Source organism: Cajanus cajan, chromosome 9 (assembly GCF_000230855.2).
Source record: "Cajanus cajan strain Asha chromosome 9, NIPB_CcT2T_4, whole genome shotgun sequence".
NCBI lineage: Eukaryota > Viridiplantae > Streptophyta > Magnoliopsida > Fabales > Fabaceae > Cajanus > Cajanus cajan.
Genome location: NC_138525.1, coordinates 6958006 through 6982281, shown reverse-complemented (window position 1 = coordinate 6982281; position 24276 = coordinate 6958006). Strand labels below are relative to the sequence as shown.

General features: G+C 34.8%; 4 protein-coding genes and 1 pseudogene across 12 annotated transcripts; 2 read left to right on the top strand and 3 right to left on the bottom strand.

Annotated features, from left to right (window-relative positions):
* Window positions 1-569: 569 nt before the first annotated feature.
* LOC109813874 (LIM domain-containing protein WLIM2b-like) lies at window positions 570-2834 on the bottom strand (annotated as a pseudogene). Its single transcript, XR_014429618.1, has 6 exons — window positions 2595-2834; window positions 2242-2477; window positions 1847-1946; window positions 1720-1754; window positions 1519-1608; window positions 570-974 (listed from the first exon to the last, which is right to left on the bottom strand). The product of XR_014429618.1 is annotated as an LIM domain-containing protein WLIM2b-like (transcript).
* Window positions 2835-3883: 1049 nt separating this feature from the next.
* On the top strand, window positions 3884-5166 carry LOC109813895 (Glycosyl hydrolase superfamily protein). Its single transcript, XM_083063867.1, has one exon. The coding sequence runs from the start codon at window positions 3961-3963 to the stop codon at window positions 5065-5067; it is 1107 nt and encodes a 368-aa protein (XP_082919993.1). The 5' UTR covers window positions 3884-3960; the 3' UTR covers window positions 5068-5166.
* Window positions 5167-5917: 751 nt separating this feature from the next.
* On the bottom strand, window positions 5918-9733 carry LOC109813894 (uncharacterized protein At2g39920). 8 transcript variants are annotated; one of them, XM_083063868.1, is made up of 5 exons: window positions 9594-9733; window positions 8348-8500; window positions 7611-8058; window positions 6898-7086; window positions 5918-6284 (listed from the first exon to the last, which is right to left on the bottom strand). In XM_083063868.1, exons 2-5 carry the CDS (start codon window positions 8409-8411, stop codon window positions 6074-6076), a joined length of 912 nt encoding a protein of 303 aa, XP_082919994.1. In that variant the 5' UTR covers window positions 8412-8500; window positions 9594-9733; the 3' UTR covers window positions 5918-6073. The 8 variants fall into 8 exon arrangements, with proteins under 8 accessions (XP_082919994.1, XP_020233770.2, XP_020233768.2 ...); XM_020378181.3 differs by lacking the exon at window positions 9594-9733 and adding an exon at window positions 9281-9301; XM_020378179.3 differs by lacking the exon at window positions 9594-9733 and adding an exon at window positions 8990-9174 and having other exon boundaries at window positions 8348-8808.
* Window positions 9734-10545: 812 nt separating this feature from the next.
* On the bottom strand, window positions 10546-22917 carry LOC109813898 (uncharacterized). Its single transcript, XM_020378187.3, has 9 exons — window positions 22498-22917; window positions 22152-22367; window positions 21862-22044; window positions 21397-21618; window positions 20023-20139; window positions 19787-19930; window positions 18283-18384; window positions 17917-17985; window positions 10546-11085 (listed from the first exon to the last, which is right to left on the bottom strand). The coding sequence occupies exons 1-9, from the start codon at window positions 22822-22824 to the stop codon at window positions 10855-10857; spliced, it is 1611 nt and encodes a 536-aa protein (XP_020233776.2). The 5' UTR covers window positions 22825-22917; the 3' UTR covers window positions 10546-10854.
* On the top strand, window positions 14066-16067 carry LOC109789440 (uncharacterized). The gene is made up of 3 exons (XM_020348395.3): window positions 14066-14850; window positions 14990-15389; window positions 15501-16067. Exons 1-3 carry the CDS (start codon window positions 14102-14104, stop codon window positions 15903-15905), a joined length of 1554 nt encoding a protein of 517 aa, XP_020203984.3. The 5' UTR covers window positions 14066-14101; the 3' UTR covers window positions 15906-16067.
* Window positions 22918-24276: the final 1359 nt, after the last annotated feature.

Genomic DNA, 24276 nt, shown 5'->3' with positions numbered 1-24276 from the left:
GAAGTTAGACGAACTCATTAAAGGATAATACTCTTTTCCTATTATTTTCGTACACCAAGACTTGAAATGTCTTAAGGAAAATTAAGCCTTTCTTCAAAGAATAATAAAAATAAAGCGAAAAGGGGTGAGTTATGGAAAAACCAAACCTTCAAAATTATAATTTTCTTTTATCGTAATTTCTTAACTTTACAATAGTTGTTTGTTTCTTTGACATCATGAACCCCAGTCAGCCAGTCCCCACCTCCATCACCAATTCACCATAATTATCTAGTGATTGTTTGGTTAGCATTTAACCTTAATTTCGCATACTATATACGCTTTAATGCAAAATCTATTATTAAAATTAATTTAAACACATCTCAATCATCATTCTACCGTAATGTAAAGTAAGTAGACACTGAGCAGGTCACTAAAGCCCAAATTGTTAAAAACAGAAATCCCCTATATCCTGCTCAACCAGTATTTCATAATAATTTTTTTGCTGTTTTTTTTTTTACAATTTGGTGTTAAATTAGACACCACGTTTCAGTGGATTCAAAATAGAGGGTACATGATCTTCAGATACGACATCTTGCAAATCACACTGTTATTACTGAATTTGCATTGGACAAATACATCACACACCATAAATTGCACACCCGCAACGCCACGCACTTATGAAGTAAATAAGAAGAGAACATGCAATGGTAGGTAGAATCAAAATGAGAACACACAAACACTTGCTCCACAGATGATAGAAAAAAGCAAAAGACACCACCAAGATTCAAGATTGTGGAACAGAGTTTGCTGCCCGTTTGATTGATGCAGACTTAATAAGATGATTATTAGCTCCCTTTCTCCTTAAAAAGCTGGGAGAAATGGTGCTTGCAATACAAAACGCCTTCAAGGGCTGCATAGTTCGATGGCGTTATGGGACAGCCACCATGAGAACATTTGAAACAAGATTTGTGATAGGCCTGACCTTCCACTGTTACCTGTGAGAGACAAACTCATACATGACAAGCAGAAAATTTAAATCTTCCAATTCAGGTTAACCATGCAGACATGCAGCAAATGACTAATTAGGAAATATATGCCAAATGCAACTTCTGTTGTCTTGTGAAGATTATGATTTAAATCGCAATATACTCTTCACCATCGTCTAAAGATAGAAATAAAATATAAACACAAACTCTCCCAGTGAAACAAGGAAGCCGTATCAAATTCTACTTCTGGGCCACATATTGACAACGGATTTTGATCTTTCTATACTTGATCTTGATCATATAGCTTGAAATCATACGAAGAAAATTGCAAACTAATACGTGTTTTCAAGCTGGTTTTTTGCCCAAAACTTAATAAGTTATTTCCATAGAAGAAAACAAATTTTTTGCATCAACCTTCATGCTCTCTGTTATTAGGCCCTGAACAATGAACAATGAACACTTACTCATATAACCAATAAGTAACTGAGGTGTTTATATGACCCCTACAATGAATATCATCAAATATTTTGTTTATGAGATTTCTGAATCCTACCTTCTCCAAGGGATAAGCAGTTTTGCCACATGTAGCACACTTTTCTTGCGTCCCAGAAAACATGCTAGCAGCTTTAGTAGGGGTCTTTGTCTAGAATAACCAAAAGACGCCAACAGTAAGCAGAAACACCAAATGCCATAGACCCATTTATAAATTCCCATTCCTAACTAAATTTCAAAAAGACAAATTCAAGATTCTTACCAGCTCAGGACTTGTTTTGTCAGTTTGCTTAGCAACTGTTCAAATTGAAATTACCATCAATTAAACGATTATCTGATTCAGAAATCACAACACAGCTCTATCCTGGAAGAAGAAAAAGAAGACATACGTGACACAAAGTTCTTCTTGAAAGAGCCTGTCTCCTTGAAGAGTTGCTCATAATGAGGCTTACAGTAAAGAACACCTTCCATGGAGGAATAGTTGCTGAGCTGAAACAGGAAAATCACCAAGAACAATGAGTGTTAAATGTGAAGAACAAAAAATACTACAAAATCAACCCAAAATCTGCTCAATATCATAAGAAATGATTATGTCATTACAGCAAAACGAGTAACCTTTATCCGTTCTCTAAATATCAATCTGTTCTTGTGGGGTTTTATATATTTTTCAGCCAAGAACAAAATTTTGAGCATGAAGAAAAATGTTGACAAGGCATTAAATTAAACCAACAATGCAGCTTAAAAGACAAAAGCAAACAAATGAAATGAAAGAAACTAAAACTACCTTTAAGGTTCCTTTGCAGTGAGAGCACTTGAAGCATGCTTTGTGGTAAGCAGTGCCATCAGCAGATAACTGATCAACGGGATAAACCGTTTTGTCACAAGCCTTGCACTTTTGTTGGGTACCAATAAAAGACATTTCTCTGGCTTTTAGATCTAAGTGCACCAAACCTACCACCACCAATTCTAAATGCCTAAACGCAATGTAGCTTCTTAGATTTGCCTTTACAATACCTACAGCTGCAATAACTACGAATCAAAAACGACCCAGTTGACAAAATTTTGGGAACAATACACTTTTATTGGTGAGTTTAGCTGCAGAGATACTTCAACAGATGGTGTCAAATTGTTAAGTACCTTGTTGATAGAAAAGTGAGAAATGGCAGATCGGTGAGGTTGTGAAGAGAGACAGAAAGACAGACAAGGCAAGGACATTCAGGACTAAGAACTCAGGTGCAAGGATATGAATGTATTAAATTGGTTGATAGTAACAAATGAAATGACGAGAAATGAGCATTGCCAAGTAACATATTATTAACCAATAAATTACTATTTGGGAGATTGGATATAGATATCTTTTGCTGGCTCCATTGTCAGTTCTTTTCTCCTCCCAAGACCAATTAAGTGCATGGGACCATCAGCAACAACTCCAGTCATTATCAGGAAAAATTACAACGTGGTCCAGGTTATGTGGTCTTAACGTGAATTTTTAATTTATAAAAAATAATTAATTATTACTTTTTATAAGATTATCAGAGAATAAGTGATGTAGTTTTCCTCGGTTATTAAACCATAAATCATTATGTTGACTTTTATAATAATTATATTAATAATAATTTTTAATTGGTCTTGAAAGTTGTATGACTATTAAATCTTAAAATTATTGATAATTAAGGGTTAATATATATTTTAAAAATATTAATACTATACATAAATTAATATATTTTAGTCTAAAATATTCTCATTTGATATTTATTATAGAAATAATTACGATGTAAAGAATGATTATTATCTAATAAGGATATATATAAAAATAACAATTAATGAGACTTGAAATTTTTAAATTTTCCGCGCTGGAATAAAAATACTAAAATATTAATAGTCTTAGAGATGAGAGAATATTTGTTATACAAAATTAATCAAAATAACGTAACCTTTTTTTTTACACCAAAAATAAAAATCACGTAATCTTCAACCACATGATAATTTATCATACACTTTATATTCAACCTGTTATTAGTGGATGGCAAGGAAATAAAAGTGAAATAAAAAAATAATTCTATATTTTATATAATAATTGTGTTTATAATATGAATGTTTCACTTTTACGTACTTAACAATAGTCTTATTTCTACTAAATAAAAAAAATTGCTAAATGAAATCTCATAAAACCTTTGCTATATCATAACTATGGAAATAAAATAACTACATCTGAGATGAAAAAGAAATGAAAGAAGAGCCCTGTGATCGCGGATGGATTGAGATGTCATGCTTGTTTAATTGGAAGAAAAGTTTTTAAGGTGTTTTTATTAAAAATGTCAATTATTTTATATTATTTTATATATTAGAAAATAATAAAATAAAAAAGTAATGCGTAAATAAAAGTATTAGATCATGAGTAAGTTAAGTTAACCATAGATGGGAAAGATATGATTCCCGCCATATTCCGAAATTTGAAAGGGTTCCGTAACTAACTTTCTCTAACAACACCAAAACCATCACCATGTCTCTCTTGTTCCTCCTCTTCTTCATCTCCCTCCTCCCGTCAACACTCCCAGTCCCGAGCATCGGCGTCACGTACTCCGCCCCGAGGCGGTCTGCTCCGTCGGCGGAGCGCATCGGCGGCGGCCTCCGGCGGCTGAAGACGGAATCCCTGCGGCTGGAAGAGTCAGACCCGTCGATCACCCGAAGCCTCCTGTACACGAACACGTCCCTCTTCCTGACAATCCCAAACTACATGGTAACGCCGATAGCACAGAACCGGTCGACGGCAGTGTCGTGGCTGTACACGAACGTGGTGCCGTTCTACCCGCGCGTGAACATCACCAGCATCTCCGTGGGGAACGCCTTCCCCGACGTCTACCCGCGGTCCATCGACGACCTCCTCCCGGCAATCGCCAACGTCCACGTCTCCCTCCGCGACCTCGGGATCCGCAAAATAACGGTCTCCACGTCCTTCTCCTTCGTCACGGCGATATCCTCCCCCTTCCCCCCCTCCTCCGCGCAGTTCCAAGAACCCCCCGGCGCCACTCTCTTCGGCCCTCTCCTCCAATTCTTGCACGACACCAACTCCTCCTTCTTCATCAACCTCTACCCCTACAACCTCTACCGCCTCCGCCCCGAGATCCCTCTCGGCATCGCGCTCTTTCAGGACCATCCCTTCAACTTCCGCGACGACTTCACCACCGGCGTTAGGTACCGCAACTTGTTCGACGTCATGGTCGATGCTGTCGTCTCCGCGCTCGCCGTCGCCGGCTACGAGACTGTGCCCGTGGTGGTCACCGAGACCGGGTGGCCGAGCGCGAGCGGCGCCGCCGGTGAGTTGGACGCGAACTTGGGGTACGCGGAGATTTACATGCGGGGGCTGGTGAAGCACCTTAAGTCGGGGATGGGGACGCCGCTGCTGAGAGAGGGCGTGCGCGAGGTTTTCGTTTATGAGATGTTTGATAGGGACGAGGGGAGTGGGAGTGGGAGTGGGAGGAGTTGGGGGCTTCTCTTTTCTAATGGAACTTCCAAGTACCATCTCGACTTCTCCTCTTCCTCTTCCTCTCTTTCGCCTCTCAACCTCTCCCTCCTCTTCGCTTTCTCGCTTTTCCTTCTGTTACTTTGATTTCCTTTTCTTTTCTTTCTCCTTTTTCTTTTGCTACTCTCTGTAACCATAACCACATCTCCATGTTTCAATATCAACACCCTACCTTTTCTTTTCTCTCTTCCATATTATATTACAATTTAACTCATTTTAATTCATATTTTAACTCTAACTATACTTATCCTCGAATCAATGCAATTCTATTTATTTCACCATAATTTATCTCTCAAACTTAAACTTGATTCAATGTTTTGTGTGGCGCAGCAGTTACCACTCGCAAAATGAAATCAGATAATTATTTTAGTGAGACAAGAGCAAGCCATAATAAATCCAATGCAGCGGAAAAGTGATATTTTTGCCCTGGTCCAATTAAGGATTTTGGGCCGTATGTGGGTCCATAAATAATAAAATGGGCCTCTTTTTTTTTGACCCAACACAAAGTTGCCCATGATCTGTCTCTGAAGCGGTTAGGACGCATCCACTTCACGCTTGTTTTAACTGCGTCAGGTTTTAACACTTTGCTTGCTGTTTCCCTAAATATTATTACCATTCCAAAGTTAGTAGTAATTAAGCATCTTTATGTCCCTGGCAACCTTTTTTACATTCAGTTTTTTAAAATCTTAATCCTATTTCAATAAAACCAGTGTCTTAACAGTACTGTTCAAATTCAAAAAAAAAAAATCATTAATATTTACGATTTTTATTTAAAAAGCAATCCTTGTCGAAGGGGGTGAATTGGTATAAGCCCCTCCAAGATTAAAGGAGGTGTGGACAAGATCCAAGAAAAGAATAAAACTAACGTGCCCGCATGTGCTTGTCCTGAGAGTCAAATTCTTTGTAATTTGTATGGCCCAGCGAGGAAGATATTAACTAAACCATATAATGCAATGTTTGATTAGTAAAATTCTATTTACCACTGGTCCTTGGCAGACAATGATATGTAATTACACATCCCCCTAATATGAACAATGCAAGATGCAACTAGTTGAACAAAAAAAAATCAATTATCCTGTGGTGTATAATGAAATTAATATCCAGCACCTATGTTCTCCTTTGCTTGCTCAAACACGTCAAATATAGGGTCCGGAAGCCAAAAAAATCTTATTTCTCTATCTACAACTGCCAAAGCATCCATTTGACTGCTGATCATACTTTTTAGGCGGTAGCCCTTCGTCTGTATCACATTCCTTTGCCTAGAAAAATTCTCATTCCCTTTAGTGGAATCTTCATCTTCTAAACTGCAAAAGCACAAATCATAAGATGGCAGCTCTTACGTATGTTGTTAGTATAGCTAAAGCCTAGTCTTTTTTGCCTAATGTTGTTTTGGTGGGGAAAGGGATTCTTTGTAAATCTTAGTATAAGACAACCAATTTTAAACATGGTTATATAAAATGGAACATCCACATCTTGGTGTAAGAGTGGTAAAGAGAAAAGAAATTGGTGAGAATTAGAGTGGAGAGAAATAAATAAGAAAAAAATAGGTGAGGGAAAATAAGAAATAGAGAAAAAATTTAATTGTTTAGTTGAAGAGAAATATGTGAGAAATAAAATATATATAAAAAGGAAGTGGGATCCACCACCTTTTAATTTCTCACCTCCTTATTTCTTATCAACCAAACCTCTTAACTTATTTCCATTCACTCCTTTCTATTTTTCACCCTCAACCAAACCAAAAGATGCCTATGTTAAGCACTGAAATCAATTTGAGAAATCATAAGACATAAAAGTGGGAGACGGCTAGATTCTTTCAAAGTGAGGTTTATATATCTATCATAAAGTCTAAACAAACAAAATTTGAGATCTTCCCTTAATCATTCTTCAGGCTATGTTAAAGGGAGATAATCACCGTACCTCATCACCAAGGAAGACCAATTTCTAAATCCAGCAGAGACAAGACGGTTGATGGTGACATTTTGGTGTGTTCCATGCTCTCTTGATAACAAAATTATAGACCATCCACCAGCTTGAAGGTTCGTGTATATTCTTAAAAGAAGCATGCGCTTTAACTTCTTTGCCTCTAGGACACAATTGTTATTGCTGCTGTTATCAGAAAACCCACACCAAAAGAAAACCATGTCAAGTTACCACTAAAAATATATGCAGATCTGCATCAAGTTTGCTAACCTACTTTAAAGACACATAACAACAGCCACCGGAGATTGTATACATTAGCACAAAATATGATTCGATAAACTGATGGAAGTAGTAGAGACAAGTCATTTATACAAAAATCTTCTCCATGATCTGAACATTATCCATATTTATACTATCTATAATTGGGGAACATAAATGGCAAGAGGATTTACTAACACAATAAATGACAAAGATCATCAAGATTGAGATTACTTATCACTTGAAGAATTTCCCTACTAAAATATTTCGTCAACGTGGGGGAATGTATTATGTTATGTCAAAAAAAGTGTATATATATATATATATATATATATATATATATTTTACAGATACCCAAAACTGAACCAATAGATATAAGATTCTTCCTCATTCAGGGAAATTATGTCCTCAAAAAAACACTCCGGGAATAAGATGGATGGTGATAAGATTACCTTTGAAACAAATTGGAAGAATGAGGATTTGGTGAAAAGATGTCATCTATGTCTAACAACACCACATCAAGACCATCATCTGATGGTCTAACACTGTTGAAGTAATCCTCAATCACAGACTTGGTTGAATCCAAGTCTCTAGCATATTGACCTCCCTTGATATACTGTATGGCCAGGTCCTTGCAGTGGTTAGGAAAATTATGCCCTTCCAAGTTATTGAGCTTAGCATGAAGAGAATAAACCTTGCAATAACTGTACTCATCATGTATATTCTGAACCTCAATAACTCCAGCATGGCTACTTTGACAAGATTGCAGCATCATTGCCAGTGAAATCAATAAAGTAATTAATAAAAGCCCAAGAGCAGCTAATGCAGCAACAAAGATGGTTGCAGCAAAGGATGTGATGTAGAATCCTGATTCCAGCGCAAAACTGCTCCTCCTCAACTCTGTAACCAGGAAAGAAACAGGATAAATAGTCATCCAAATTATGCTAAAATAATAATTTCAGCTGAAAGATAAGATAGCAGAGAACAAGCGCTGTATTATCTCATTAAAATAGAGTAATTCTAAATTCTCCTACAATATCCTTGTGCAAAACCTTTTACTAGATGAAGAAGTATTGAATACTTTTTAGGTTTCCAATACATTAAATAGATTCATGGGCAGGATCTAGTATACATGATAGTATTTCTTATTCATTTAGAGTCCAAGAGTGACAAAGCTGGCATTACATACCAGAACCACCTGAGAGACTCTGTGCTGAATACATCTGCTCCATTTGATGGCCATAAGCAGACATAACTTCAAGCTGTATCTAATCTCTATACAAAAATCCAATTAAAGCAACACCAACAGCTTGCTTCCAGAACCAGAAATCAAAGGGCTATCCTGAAATTTTAGAGAAATTTGCTCATCACTCGTAAATCATATATTAGTTTCAACTAGTGACAAAGGAGCAAAACTCATGCGATTTGATTGCTGTGCATTCTACTTTTGACAAAATTGGAACTTAAAAGCAAATACAGTGAACACCTTTTCTTTTATCTTTCTTTCTTTCTAGCCCTTCCCCAGTTTTATGACAATGAAACATTTCGACAGAAAGATATGAAGAGACACACTCATCGGCCCAAATAACTGTTCAACAATTCCCTTTTCTTTTTCCATCAGAAATTGAGCCACCACTGAATCACCTGGTCCTATTACAAAATATAAATGAGCCTAAACATTACAGAACTGTGTAGATAAAACACTCAACTGGCACACGATCTGGGGTGTTCCATAAGTTCCTAACCACTTTGGCTCATTAGCACACAGCACACAGCAAACCACTCAAATTAGTTCAAAACAAAGGTGAAAAGGAAAAGAGTAAAGACTGACCCAAACAATGCTGTTTCTGTTTGTTATATCCCTGTTTGGCTTCAAAAATAAAATCCTGTAACTTGTGAGAGATTTCCAAAATGTTTGAAAAGTTGTATTCTTTAATGAATAAAGAAATTCTCTTTCGCAAAAGAATGAGACATGACTCTAAGACTCTTCCCTAATAGTTATAAGATGCATTATTGTTGCGTATTTATGACCAACAATTTTTACTTTCAAATACCAGTAAAAAAATATTGTTCCAACATAATTTCAAGTAAACAGCAGTGAAGTCACTTTAATCATACTAACCTTTCCTTTTTCCTTTGTTAGGGATAAAAAAAGCTACGAATTGGTTGTTTGATCAATTACGTGTTTATATAATCATACAAGGTCAATAGCCAATCAAATTGTAACAACCCACTTCATATTGTTTCGTCAAGTTTGTTTTCCTACTATTTATCATTTTCCAGAAGATAAGTATACCCAACTGGAGTCATTAATTTTGTCTAGCTACAATAACGTAACAAAAACGTACTCATTAATTTAATCTTTAAAAATGATAACAACCAAGCACGATAAATAAAAAGTACGAAAATATTGGTTTATAACATTAGATAATTACCTATAAGATGTTTGGACAGCCAAAAATCTTTGGTCTTGTTAATGTGTGTCACTGTCACAGTGTCACAGGTTACATTCAATATATCGCTATTCCCACGAGCTCTGTTCAAAGAATTAGGCATGCCAGAGAGTGATGAGGCACGTTTGGTTTTGAGTGGGGTAAAGGTAGTAGTGGCAAGATTCTAGATTCGAATCCCATGTAAATATAAATAATGCACAAAACAAAATAGTCACTTGGAGCAATCATAAACGTTGCTACCTGTCAGACGATGCTTACTACTATTTTTTTTTTCACGCATTAAAATTATCAATTAATGTTCCACTTTTATCTATTCACATTAGTTATCAATCCCATTAAAATATTAACAAGTGTCTCTTCTTTATAATATTCGATAAAATCACGTAATATATTGGATGAAACTAATATATAATAACATCCAATAAATTAAAATTATAAAAAGAAATCGGAAAACATGCGAAACATTTTTTAACCAAATATTAGTGGAATATTGCAAGATGCAGAAAAATGCACACATTTGGATCAGATTTAGTCACATGTACCTTTTCTTACTTTATCAAGAAAAATGAAAATCTAGAACAAATTTCACCATTATTTATATAAAATTGAGAAATGCTAAAGACACATTCACATACTCTTTTTGAATACACACTCTCTTATTAATTAAAATTTATTAGAAATTACAAAGCTTTTCAAGTCTAATGTCTTATTTTATAAATATCTATTTTGATTTTATAATTTTCAATAAATTTTAAATTATAAAAGAGTATATGTTGGAAGGAATGTGTTGAAGAACGTTCATAGCACTAGGGTACTAGGGTTGGTTTTTTCAAATGCATGTAAAATACTTGAGATATTTGCAAAAGTGATTTCGAAAATTGTTAATTTGGAATCCATTGCGTGATAACACAGAAAGATATGGGGCAAAACTGAATTAAAGGTTTAAATTTGACGCGTACTTTATGCTTCATCAGACCTATTTTATTGTTCAGGTCTGGCACTTCAAATTCGTACGGTACAGTTTTTCTATGTTACAAAATCCTTGACACCATTCTATATCAAAATCGTTGTTTGTAATCAGGGATTATCATGTCCTTTTTCTTTTTTCCCAAATGGAACATCTTATTTAAAAGTTCATATATCAACTAACGACCATTTTGGTCAAATGATGGTGAGGATGCAAAATTGGCTTGACAATAGTCTCATTAACAATCTCGAGAAAACTGTTTCAAGCACTTGTTGTCTAGACATTCATTCCATTCACAATATTCACGGCATTGTCCACTGTTCTGGCCAATTCAACAGCTGCTCCGACATAAGTATCAGGTGTTAACTTCAACAGATTCATCTTTGCTTCTTCTGGAATATCTAAGCCTTCAATGAAGTCTCTAATGCTCTCTTTGTTAACTGTTCTCCCTCTGGTTAGTTCTTTTAACTTCTCATAAGGCTCGGGAACTCCATATCGTCGCATAACCTGAATAGAATTTGCAAATGATTATAGCAGAAGTTTAAGGGGATGACAACAAGCAACATCAAAAGAAATACAAATGAATTCAGCACACAAATGTAGACATTTCATTCATAAACGTCAGTAACTTTACAAATTCAAAAATTTTCAGACAGAAAAGAGTTTCAACATGGGGCAAGCAATATAATCATCGACTCAACAATGCCCAACTTTCTACAGTTAACATTTGGAATTTCAGAAGTATATAATAAAAACCTAAAACCATAAGGGAGAAGCAATTAAATAAGTTGAGCAAGTATTGTCCTACTGCTGTGTTATAAATTATTCTTAACATTCACCCTGCCCCTCATTTCCTTTTTCTTAATCCCCTCTTTCTTTTCTTTAAGAATAATGCTTCTACTGAATAAGAATGTATGCCCTCCGCTTAACTGAACCTAAAACAACAGACTCCCGTTTATAACTAACTCAGCATCCTTATGGATATAATACTGATAACAGACTTTCCACACTCAAAACAAGAAAAAATATTGACTCCAGATTCAAACATGATTATGTAAATACTATTGAACCAGAATAGAGGCTTCAGATCGTTTGCATGCTTCAAAAGCTAACTTCAGAAATAATCTTCTATAAGAAAATGACGATGTTAGGGCTGGGGGGGAAGGGGGAGTTTGTTAGTATAGTTAGAATATAAGTTAGTTAGAGTGAATTAGTGACATAAATATATAGCATTGAAGGGGAGGGAATTCATTCAGAATTGTTATCATTTGTAAATTGAGTATTAGTTCTTTGTGAAGGGGAAACCCTTGGAAGAGAGTTCTTTTGTGATCAATCAAGAAATAACATCTTTCATTTCTTTTCTTTATTTTATCTTCTGAATTCCTAACAAATTGGACTGATCTAATGAATCCAAATTTTTGGGAGAAGAAACTGCCAGATCTGTTGATGAGGGGAAGAAATGGAGACATCTAGTGTTCTTGAAAGAGAGGACTGATTATTTAAGCATAAGCAAAAGTTGCAGCTGTTGGTGAAGAACCAAGAAACCAAACCAGAACTAAATGGGTCATTGACGGTGTTTATGAAGGAGGCAGCAAATTCTTGTGGGTTGCAGCATCATTCTTGCTAGGCCAGCATTTCAGAGTTCAAGCAGACTGCACAAGCTACTGAAGAGTCAAGAAATCATTCTTGAGGAGAAAAACATGAAAAAATAAGGAAAGGGGGGAGGGGCAGCCCTCTGAAATCAAGAAGGTTGAACTTGAAGGAATAGAAGAGATCAAGCGGTGGCTTGAAAAGTGGATACAACAAGAAGGCATGTTGGAGGATGTTGTAATTCAGGAATTGTGTGTTAGTTGTTGTACACACCAATCTTATTTATAGAGAGAATACAATAAATGATAAAAATATTAATCTCTAATATTATGGAAATTAATCTAATCATATCCCTAATTGATAGTGAGGATAATAATCATAATATCTGTATCAACAATATCTGTAATATATCCTCAATATCTGTAACACTCCCCCTCAAGCCGGCATATACACCAAGCTTGTTACAAATGTAATCAACCCAAGGCCCTTTAAGCAATTTTGTGAACACATCTGCTAACTGGTCACTGAAGCGAACGAATTCAGTGGTGATCTCTCCCCTGAGAGCGCTTTCTCTCTTACAAAATGACAATCTATTTCTATGTGCTTAGTCTGCTTATGGAAGTTGAACGGCAGTGGCGAGCTGCGGCGGTGGCCATGGTTGTCAAACTCGCGAGTCAACTCGTAGAATCGGACGAGTTTACGAGTCTAGGGGAGCAAAACGGGTTAACTCGCTTGTAGAATCGTTTTTGGGTAGACTCGGGTAGACTCGGTCAGAATCGCGAGTCTAGCCCGAGTCCACGAGTCTGGTGGCTTTTTTTTTTTGACCCCTAAATGGCCCAAAAACGACGTCGTTTTGCCTAGGTCAGTAAGTGAAAAAATGTTTCTTCCCTGCGCGCGCGAGCTGCTCCACCATTTGCACGTTTCTGAGTCTCCCTCCGCAGCTAAACCCTAAACAGCCATCTCCGCCGCAGCTACGAACGGAACGCATCTTGCTGGGACGGACGCGAGTCTCCCTCCGCAGCTAAACTCTAATCGCCCCTCTACGAAACGCGAGCGTCTCAGCCACTACGAGGGCTCCTCTCCGCCGCTACGAACGGCGCCGCATCTTGCTGGGACGGACGCCAGTCTCCCTCCGCCGCATCTCCGCCGCATCTCTGCCGCCGCCAAAATCGCTTTCCGTCATTGCAGCTTCCACTCTTCCAGCGTCGTGACTCGTGAGTGTTACTTCTCTGCTGCATCTTGTTGGTGTTATTCACAATTTTCATATACTTAGTCTCTTACTCGGTTACTCCTATAATTGCAAGATGTCTGAAACCGGTGGTGGCTCAAAGTCTTCAAGCAATGCAGTTTCTTCTTCCAGAGGAAGGAAAAATGCCCCTGGAAATAGGACTGACATGGGTTGGAAGCATGGGACAGATGTTCTAGGCAATGGAAAAAAGGTGAAGTGCAACTATTGCACAAAAACTATCAGTGGGGGGATTTTTAGATTTAAGCGTCACCTTGCTGGTACTAGAGAAGATTCTGAACCATGTGCAATGGTACCGGAAGAAGTTAAAATTCTAATGATGAAAATTGTTGCGGAGGCTAAAGAGACATCAATGAGGAAAAAGAGATTGGTTGATATTGATGAGGAAGATGACATAGAGAAAGAGATGGAGATGAGGGCTTTGACAAAAGGAAAAGGAGTTGGTGGTTCTGGAGTTCAAATAACATTAAACCAAATGATGAAAAAAGACTACAAGGACCAAGTTGATCAACAAGTTGCAAGGTATTTTTACACAAGTGCCATTCCCTTCAATTCCATTAAAAATGTAGAGTTTATAAAGATGTGTGAGATGATTGGGAGATATGGAATTGGTTATAAACCCCCTTCTTATCATGATGTGAGGGAGAAGAGTTTAAGAAGGAATGGAAGAGGACTGGTTGTTCAATCATGTCTGATGGATGGACAGATAAGAAGAGGCGATCAATTTGTAACTTTTTGATCAATAGTCCTAAGGGGACAGTCTTCCTATATTCATTAGACACATCTGACATCTCTAAAACAGCTGATAAAGTTTTTAAAATGTTGGATGATGTTGTCAATTATGTAGGAGAAGAGAATGTTGTCCAAGTTGTGACAGACAATGCTGCAAATTACAAGGCAGCAGGTGAAATGTTAATGCAGACACGGAAGAATTTGTATTGGACTCCATGTGCTGCTCACTGTATTGATTTGATTTTTGAGGATTTTGAGAAGAAGCTAAAGGTTCATGAAGTGACTATCAAGAAAGGAAGAAAGATTACCACCTACATATACTCTAGAACAATGCTCATTAGCATGTTGAAGAAGTTCACTAAGGGGAGGGACTTGGTTAGGCCTGGTATAACTAGATTTGCTACTGCTTATTTAACTCTATCTTGTCTCAATGATAATAAAGCATCATTGATGTGTATGTTTAGTTCAAATGAGTGGAAATCAAGTAAGTTTTCCTCTACACTGGAGGGAAGAAAGGTGGAAGGCATGGCTTTAGATAGTCGTCTATGGAAGAACATAATCATATGTCTCAAAGCCGTTGTTCCTCTTATGACTGTCCTTCGCTTGGTGGATTCTGATGAAAAACCTGCCATGGGTTTTATATATGATGGGATGGATTGTGCCAAGGAAAAGATAAAAATCAACTTCGGCAATGTTAAGAAAAGGTAAACTTTTCTTAGTTCTAAACTATATTTCTATTGAAATTTAATGATCTTATTTAGTAAATTAGTATAGTTATGTACTGATGTTTCTAGTATATGATAATGGCAATATTCCTAACTTGCATTTATTTCATATTTATAGTTATGAACCTGTATGGAATATTATTGATGAAAGGTGGGATAAACAACTCCATAGACCCTTACATGCAGCTGCATATTACCTCAATCCCCATTTCCATTATGACCCTAATTTTAGAGATGATGATGTTGAGGTTAAACAAGGGTTATACAATTGTATGACAAGGTTGGTGAGTGACTTGAATGAGAGGAGCAAGATTGGTACGCAACTTGCTGAATTTCATTATGCTAGAGGGTTGTTTGGTCTTGATACTGCAGTGGCTAGTAGGAAGATTATGCTTCCTGCAGAATGGTGGGACTTCTATGGGGATGGATGTCCAGAGTTAAAGAAGTTTGCAATCCGTGTGCTAAGCTTAACTTGTAGCTCTTCTGGATGTGAGCGTAACTGGAGTTCATTTGAAATGGTAATTGAATTAATGTCTTTGTTTTTAGTTGTTAATTTTTAATGTTTAGAAATTAGAGTTTTAGCCTTATAGGTAATCTTGAAATTTTGGTTTTTGTGTTCTATTTTCTAGGTTCATACAAAGAGAAGAAATCGCTTGCACCAAAGGAAGATGAATGATTTGGTTTATGTGATGTATAACTTGAAGCTAAAGAGTAAACAAGTGAAAAGAAATCTTGTTATTCCTTTTGATGAACTTCATTCTGATGATGAGTGGATAACTGAGGAAGGAGATGCTATTTTTAATGGAGAGGATGTCCAACCACCACTTAGGGATGAAAATGAAAATGTGGATGATGGTGGAAATGTTGAACTAGTTGGAGATTCAACCAATCCAACTTTAAATGACCTTGAGGATTTGGTCTTTGATGATGTGAATATTGAAGAACCCTTATCATCAGATGAAGAGGATGAGCTTGAAGAAAATGAAGATGATGATGATGCACATGCATTTGTTGGAGGATTGGACTTTGATTGATTAATTTAGATCTTGTTTTATGTTTTTGATTTGTGGACTTATGTGTTTTCGACTTTTGGTTGTTTATGTATGGTTAAGATTTGTATTATGACATTTTATTGTTGTTATTTGACTTATTTTAGACTTAGAATGTTGAAATAGTGATATCATATTGTGTGCGTTCATGTTTTTTAATATATTTTAATATTAGGTAGACTCTTACGAGTCTACGAGTCGAGTCTACGAGTCGAGTCTACGAGTCGAGTCTACCAGAGCTCCACGAGTTTGTGTAGACTCTCGAGTTTGACAACCTTGGCGGTGGCGGCTAGTAGTGGCGGCGCGGCGACCGGAGGAGGCGGTTGGAGGCAGTGACTGGACGCGGCGGTCGGCGGTGCACGACCGGAGGCGGTGGTCGGAGGTGGCGGTCTACGGCGCGGCGACCGGAAGTGACGGCCGCCGGCAACGACAACAAGGGCCTTTGCAAGAAGAGAGAAAAAATATATTCTAAAAGAAAAGAACCTAAACTCTAGATATCATGTTGTGATTCAGGAATTGTGTGTTAGTTGTTGTACACACTAATCTTATTTATAGAGAGAATACAATAAATGATAAAGATATTAATCTCTAATATTATGGAAACTAATCTAACCATAATATCTGTATCAACAATATCTATAATATATCCTCAATATTTGTAACAGAGGACAAAGCCACAAACCAACAACCCATTCAAGAGGAGGTTGATACATATACAACCAAGCAAGTTAAGAAGATCATGGAGGCAATTAGTTTGGATCGGAATGTTGTGAAAAATGATAATACAGAAGTTCATTCTAGGACAAGAAACATGGAGTTAGCTTCCTTTGGTGGCTTCACATAGGGGAAACAAAAAAGAAACCACCCTAGTCCTATCTACGTTAGATCCAAGAACCAGAAACTGAACAATACAATGAAGTGTTGTTTGAGATGATAGGAAGATCACTGGAATCCTTGAAGCTGGAGAAGAGATTTGCTTTCTTGAAGGAAGAACCAGTCAGCCCACGGCCATTGCTGGAACCACCAAGCATAGAATCTACCATAGAGGTGGACATTACTGTCTGAGGCATTCGAGATGTAGAGCTGGTTGTTGAAGAATCCCCAGTTGAAGACCACCCAAAGTCTCATGTCAGAAACCCCCCATGGACTCCAGTAGTGGGCCTCATACAATTCAACTGGATCTGAAACTGATTTTCACCCAACCCAACTAAAGGTGTCAAAACTAAATTTAGTGAATTTGACCCAACACAATGCAAACAAGGGAGCACTAATGAGTGGTTGCAGTGGGATTCAGTATTTCAGTTGACTGCCAATCCCAGTGAAAGTCTTTTGTCAAAAGATGCAAATGGGATGAAGATAGTTGTACTGCTTTCAATCTTGAGGACAGGGTTGACTTCTAGGAGGGATGGTATTGTTAGGACTGTGGGGAAGGCTGTTAGTTAGGATAGTTAGAGTGAGTTAGTGACATGAATAAATATACTAAAGGAGAGGGAATTCATTCAAATCTCTTATCATTTGAAAATTGAGCCTTAGCTCTTTGTTCTGTTCTTTTGCAATCAATCAAGAAGTGCAATCCTTCTTTCCTAACAGATGACAACAAAGCCAAGACCAAAGCTAAAGCTGGCTCTTTGATCGATTAAGTTAATCTTAAAAAAAACTGCAAAACATTTTGGATTTCCTTATCCTATTTCTTTCACAGGTTTTGGGAACATTTAATTGTTTTAGAAACAGATTGAGAGGGCCTTTCTTCTCCCAAAGCACATTAACTAGTAAACTATATTATCTTCAAAGTGTCAGGTTAAAAGAATACTGTAAACTATATTATCTTCAAAGAGTCAAGTTAAAAGAATACATTGCTTCTTTTGTTCTACTTGAATCACATCAAGTAAATAATGTATCACTATAAAGAACTCAACTTAAGTATATTTTAAGCATTCAATATAAAGTAAAAAATATTAAACTAAATATTCATATAAAGCCAAAAGCATATACTTACAGTCTGTATTGGTTCAGCAAGCACCTCCCAGCACTGGTTCAAGTCTTCACTCAAGCGAGCTTCATTAACCTAAATTTTAAATTAAAACATGACAAGAAAGCCCAATTAAAATACAACAACCTACAGTCATTTCTCTAGATTTAATAGAGAACTTGAGAAACTTGCACTATAGTTATGCAAATAGGCAGTGACAGGAACTTTGTATGTGCATCCTGATCGGATGAACAGTATGCTACAGCAAATATAACAGTTAAGATAACCAAACAAAATGTCATCTAACAATGCTATATTTCTGATTAAAAAAAAAAAAGATAATTATGCACGTAGTAGGAGAAAAGCAACATAAATCCATGATGCACAGAATACCTGAAGCTTGCCTATTCCTTGAAGTGTGCTTTTGTAAGCAAGAAGAGAATGACCTATACCTACACCCATGTTCCTTAAGACAGTTGAATCAGTCAAGTCCCTCTGCATAAAATGAAAAAAACTGAATATAACAAAATTATTTCCAAGAGCAAATCACAATTAGTCTATCACTGTCACTAAATTATGCTCAAAGGTAAATAGATTACAACAAGGTTATCAATACCAAGATTCAAATAGAGAATTGCCAAGCGAATTTTTGAATCATAATCTGTATTGAATAGTAAGATTCGAAGACAATGAAAAACAACTTCAAATCTATCATATAAATGAATAGTGTTCAATGTAATAATTTTAAACTAGAAATAGATAAAAACAACTTTTAAGTCTCAACAAAATTATAAGTTACATTGGGGGTTTAGGGTTTAGGGTTTTGGAAGAATGGAAACAAAGCAATGAAACAGCCACGTAGAATGTGTGCATCAAATGAGTGAATGACAAATAGATTAGTGGAATAATCAAATAGGATAATTTTCAGTAGTGCTCCTTCAATTCATTTTCATTTAACAATTTAAACTTATATGAATTTTCAATTTCTTTGTTGAGAGAATTGGTGAAAGAAAAGTAAAAAAGAAAACAGAATGAATTACTGAATATTGATTCTTGATATTTGTAATGATGATATAAAGTCACACCAATTCATTCATGTATTGTAAGTTTATAGTATATTTGGATGAAGAATTTTAGAAATTCAAGGAATTTGAAATTATTAGAATTTAAATTACTTCGATTTCAATTTTCATCATTCTTTAAATACTTTGTTTGAATAAGTCAATTCAAAATTTTAAAATTTTAAATTCTTAGTTTAGATAGGACAATTTAATTTCTTCCATAGATAAAATTAAATTCTTAAGATTAAATTTTATAAAACTTATATTAGCCAATTTTTACAAATATTAATTTTATATAACTAATAATTCACAATATTATTATTAGATAATATTTAATAATTTAAAAATAATTCTGAATATTCAATAATTAAAAAATTATTGATATTTTTTATGTTGACTTTGAAAGAGAGGATACGGAAGTAGGAGAAAAAAGAATTTCAAATTCTTACTTTTTTTTAGAGAATTTGAAATTCTACTACATCTTTAAGGGATTTCACAAACGTTTGAATTTTAAATTCTTTGTACGTTCTCCGTCAAAACAAAGCATTTTATACCAACGCATTTGAAATTCTTCAAAAACTTGAATTACTTCATTAAAATTCGCCATCCAAACAAACTCTTAAAGTCATTTGAAATTCATCTTATGATATGAATCGCTAGCTAGCCAAATCGCACTATGGATTACAATAGCTTGGGTAACTCTTTCCACAGCATATTATGTGGCAGAGTGTATTTGTAAAGAAAATATATTAGTAAAATCCTCTTGGCATCATAGTTTAAAATAAAGACACCAAAATAAACCACAAAAAACATTTAAATCAAAATATAAGTCTTGCCTGCCAACGTGAAATCGGTAACTTCATGCTTAGATGAGACAGACCACCATTAGCTACACCTAGATTACCTTCACTGTTCTCAAAATCAATAGGATTAACTTTGTGGGGCATAGTTGACGACCCAATCTCCCCAGCCTTAGTGATCTGCACAAAAATTTTTGAAAAGGAAAGGATTATTGTCACTTGTAAAGCATAGCACCATACTCTGGTTACAGCTACTATATCAGAAAACTCACCTGCTTAAAGTAACCCAAAGATATGTAGCCCCATACATCTCTATCAAAGTCAATTAAAATATTATTGAACTGGATGAGCGAATGGAAAAGCTTTGCCATGTAGTCGTGAGTTTCAATCTGTTAACCAAGTGGAGCAATACACGAAGTTACCATCTCATTAATAAGTTGGCATGGTCAGATGATCATGAAATGATAGTTCCACTTAGCTTTTTGTAAGTGCTCAAGATATAACAATCATAATATACAGGAAGAACTAACCAAAAATATAGCATGATCTTCATTAAGCCCGAATACTCCAAAAATAAAAAACTATCAGTGTTATACCCATGTTAGATACGATACCCCTTGGATACTTTCAGATATTATATGAAAAGTATCCAATCTTTTTTTTTTTTTTTTATCTTTTATTCTTGGATACTTATTAGATACTTTTATAGATGTATCTGAAGTATCCAAAAAAAACTTGTCTTAAGCTTTTTTATAGTCATGTTTTTTGACATGCTATGAAAGAAATTGGAGTACATACTCTATTCATTCTTTGAAGAAAAACAAAATGGATCCAAAAGGATAGAAAATTTGGTTTATGTGCATTTCAACCTTCAACTTTTGTTTATGAGTGATGAAGGGTATAAAAAAGGAGAGACTAGGTTGTGAGACATTAGTAAAGATATACACCATCCACTTGATGATGGTGCTACACTTGAATTGAAAGAGTTCTCTCTTAATGAACCAAACTTAGAAACTATGTTTTTATCTAGATGATGGTATAAAGGGACAAGAGAGTGATACAATTAACATTAGACGGTAATTTAGTAATGATGTTTTTGAGTCATAAACTATTGTATAGAACCAATATTAGCTTTAAATGACATGTATTTATTTTATTGGTACACGTTAGAAAATGTATTAAAATCCCTCAATCTTTGAGGTCCAGTAGCAACTCCCTTATTAATATAGTTAACTTAATATATGCAAAAACTGTATTTTTTGTTGTTATGATTACAAATATCTTTTTTGTAAATTATAATCATCATAGTTATGAATTAATAAGAAAAAATTAATGTCTCTTTCTTTACCAATATTCTACATCTACATAAATTTTTCTATAAAATTTTATTAACATATCCAAAATGTATCATTTCCTAATCATGCTTATTTCATAGTACGTATATGGGCTTCATAGTTAAGAACCAACGAAAATTTAAAAAAAAAATGCATATGTACAGACCAATAGAGATAGCAGAGCTCTAAAAAATTTAAATAGCTGCTGACGTCTCAAGATTCAGTTATTTTAAAAAAGAAATAAATTGCATAAAGATGTGTTAATCTTGAACAGAACAATAAAACAATAAAAAAAAGAGGGTAAAAGCATACCTGAGCAACGTAAGGATTAAAACTTAATCCAAGTGATTGTACAAACTGTTCTGCAATGTGAGGCCAGTTAACATCTGGATATGCAACAACATGTGCATTGTAATTTCCAACCGCACCAGCAAATTTCCCCAATATATCAACCTGAGACAGATCCTTCCTTTCTCTGCTTAATCTTACAGCAAATATCGCCATTTCCTTTCCCAAAGTAGTCGGCGAAGCTGGCTGGTGAATTGTGCAGAAAAAATTGCAAGGATATTTAACAATGAACTAACAACTATTAAATTGAAAGAACAATAATGCTAATGAAATGCAAAAGTGTATAAACTTTTCATACAGCAGGAATTCAAAAGCTACAAAACCGATTGTTTGACACTTCAAAGTTAAAGTACTTGCAATAGCCCAATTTTACAGCCCACAATAACACACCGATTCTTAAACTTTCAACAAATGCATAAATGAACATACCTGTCCATGAGTGCGAGAAAGCATTGAAATATGCGCATTATCTTTAGCCATGTCACACAGAGCCTTGATTATTTTATCCATGACAGGAAACATGACAGAATCCATTGTTTCCTTCAGCATCAAGGCATGAGCAAGATTATTTATGTCCTCAGATGTGCAAGCAAAGTGGAAAAACTCAAGCACCTGCAAAAACGTTTTAGAATAACAGAATCCATCGAAATTCATAATCAAAACAGAAAGAGTGCACAACTCACAGCACAAAGAAACACACACACAAAGTAAATCTCAACCTTAGCCACTTCAGCATTGGATTGGCATTTCTGTTTCAAGAAGTACTCCACCGCTTTCACATCATGATTAGTGACCCTCTCAATTTTTTTAACCTCCAAGGCATCCTCAACACTGAAGTCATCAATAAGGCCTTGTAAGAAAGATTTAGCACCTTCACTGAAGCTGGGAACCTCAACAATTTCAGGAATCTGGGACAGCTGCAGCAGCCATTTTATCTAACAGGAAGCACACATATACAACATTAGAGAGTAACAACACCCACATGGAAACGTTCAAAACAGAAAACAAAAAAGGGTTCTTTAATCAAAAGGGTCTCATAAAATAATGGAATGAGCAAAAGGGTACCTCAACAAAAACCCGAAAGTAGATTAAACCATATTCACTCAAAAAAGGAGCCAATTCCTTAACTTTGCCCCAATAACGACCATCCAATGGAGACAAAGCCGTCAAAGCAGAGAGCTCAAAATCAGCGGAATGGGGTCCAAACATGTTGTGAGTAGAAGTGGGTGTGTGGGTGCTGAGAACGGCTTTGCAGGAACAACCTCTGAGAGAGGAAGAAGGGAAAGAAGCATACCGAAAAGGAAGAGGGTGTTGCGTTGAACTTTGAAGGTTGGCTCTGAAGGGGTTGAGGCTCCCAAGTTGTGTAGCGTTAGAGAGTGCCGCGAAATCCATGAAAGGCTTTGGAAGAAGAAACGCACGAACCCTTTCACGCAGTCACACTCTGTTTTTCTTCTAGTAAATAAAACACATACAGGAACCAAACATGGCTACAAGGTTCTGTTTAGGACCATCGTTAACAAATTAAATTATTAATTAATATTCATTTATTTAATATAATATGCATACATAATACATTGCTTAAATTGATTAAGTGGATCTTTTTTTGGTTGGGTGAGAGAAGCTAACATGATTAAGTAGATTTAAAACATTTAAAATCCACCCCCGTATATATTAAATTATATTAGAATATATATCTTAAAACAGAATATTTTTAAGTCTCGTATTTTGACACGGCGTTTTTTCTAAATTAAAAAAATAAGCGTTTTTTTAAATATTTTTTTCATAATATTTTATCTTTAATAATATACTGATATTTTAGTTGATTGAATGTTTATTATATATAATTAAAATAAATCGTATACAAAAATAAATATTATATTTTAATATTATAATTAATATTTATATAAAAAATATTTTAAATAAATAAATTATATTTAAATTTATGATAAATAATATATATTGTGATATAAATTTTTATTGATAACTTATTTTAAAATTTTAAATTTAATTTAAAAATAAATATGATAAAAAATAAATTAAATAGATAAAAAAAATTTAAAATTCTTAAAATCTCTCTTGAGGAAAATTACTTAAAATTCATGTCTTCAAAATTGAATCGATTATTGACTCAGTCTAAGTACTGATTCAATGGTTTAATTGTGATTGAACCGTAATCAAATCAATATTAATAAAATAATAATAAATAATTAAATTATATTTATAAAAAATATTAAAAATAAGTTATTTTATTTTATAAAATTTTATTATATGTTATTTATTAAATATATTTTAAATTAAAATTTAAAAATTTTAAAAAAATTAAGTGGACTAGTTTAAATTGATTTTGATCAATTTTTTTATTGATTTTACCAGATATATCGGTTCAATGCAAAATGATTCTCTAGACTAACTGAATACTGAATTGGTTTAAAATCAATTCTTTATTAAATTGGTTCAATCAACTAGTTTAATTTGATTTTTAAAACTTTGTCTAAAATGTTATCGTTAGAATATAATATAAATTATGTTGAAATAAAAAAAAAATCATTAATAGTACATATAATTTTATAAAATATATCTTTTAATGTCTCTCTTTTACAAGATATAAAAGTTATTGAGAAACAAGTTTAAGAATGAAGGAATGGATAGTAATTACCTAAAACATTTAAAAACTGAGTACTTATAAAGATTATAGGTAATAGATCAACCTTCAAAGCAAACAAGGTAATAAATCCAATCGAGCTGTTCCCCACAATTATATTTTATTACTTTAATTTATTTTATCCTTTTATTCTTAATCAGTCTTATTAAAAAACAAAGCTAAGCTGACCCTTCCAATTTCCA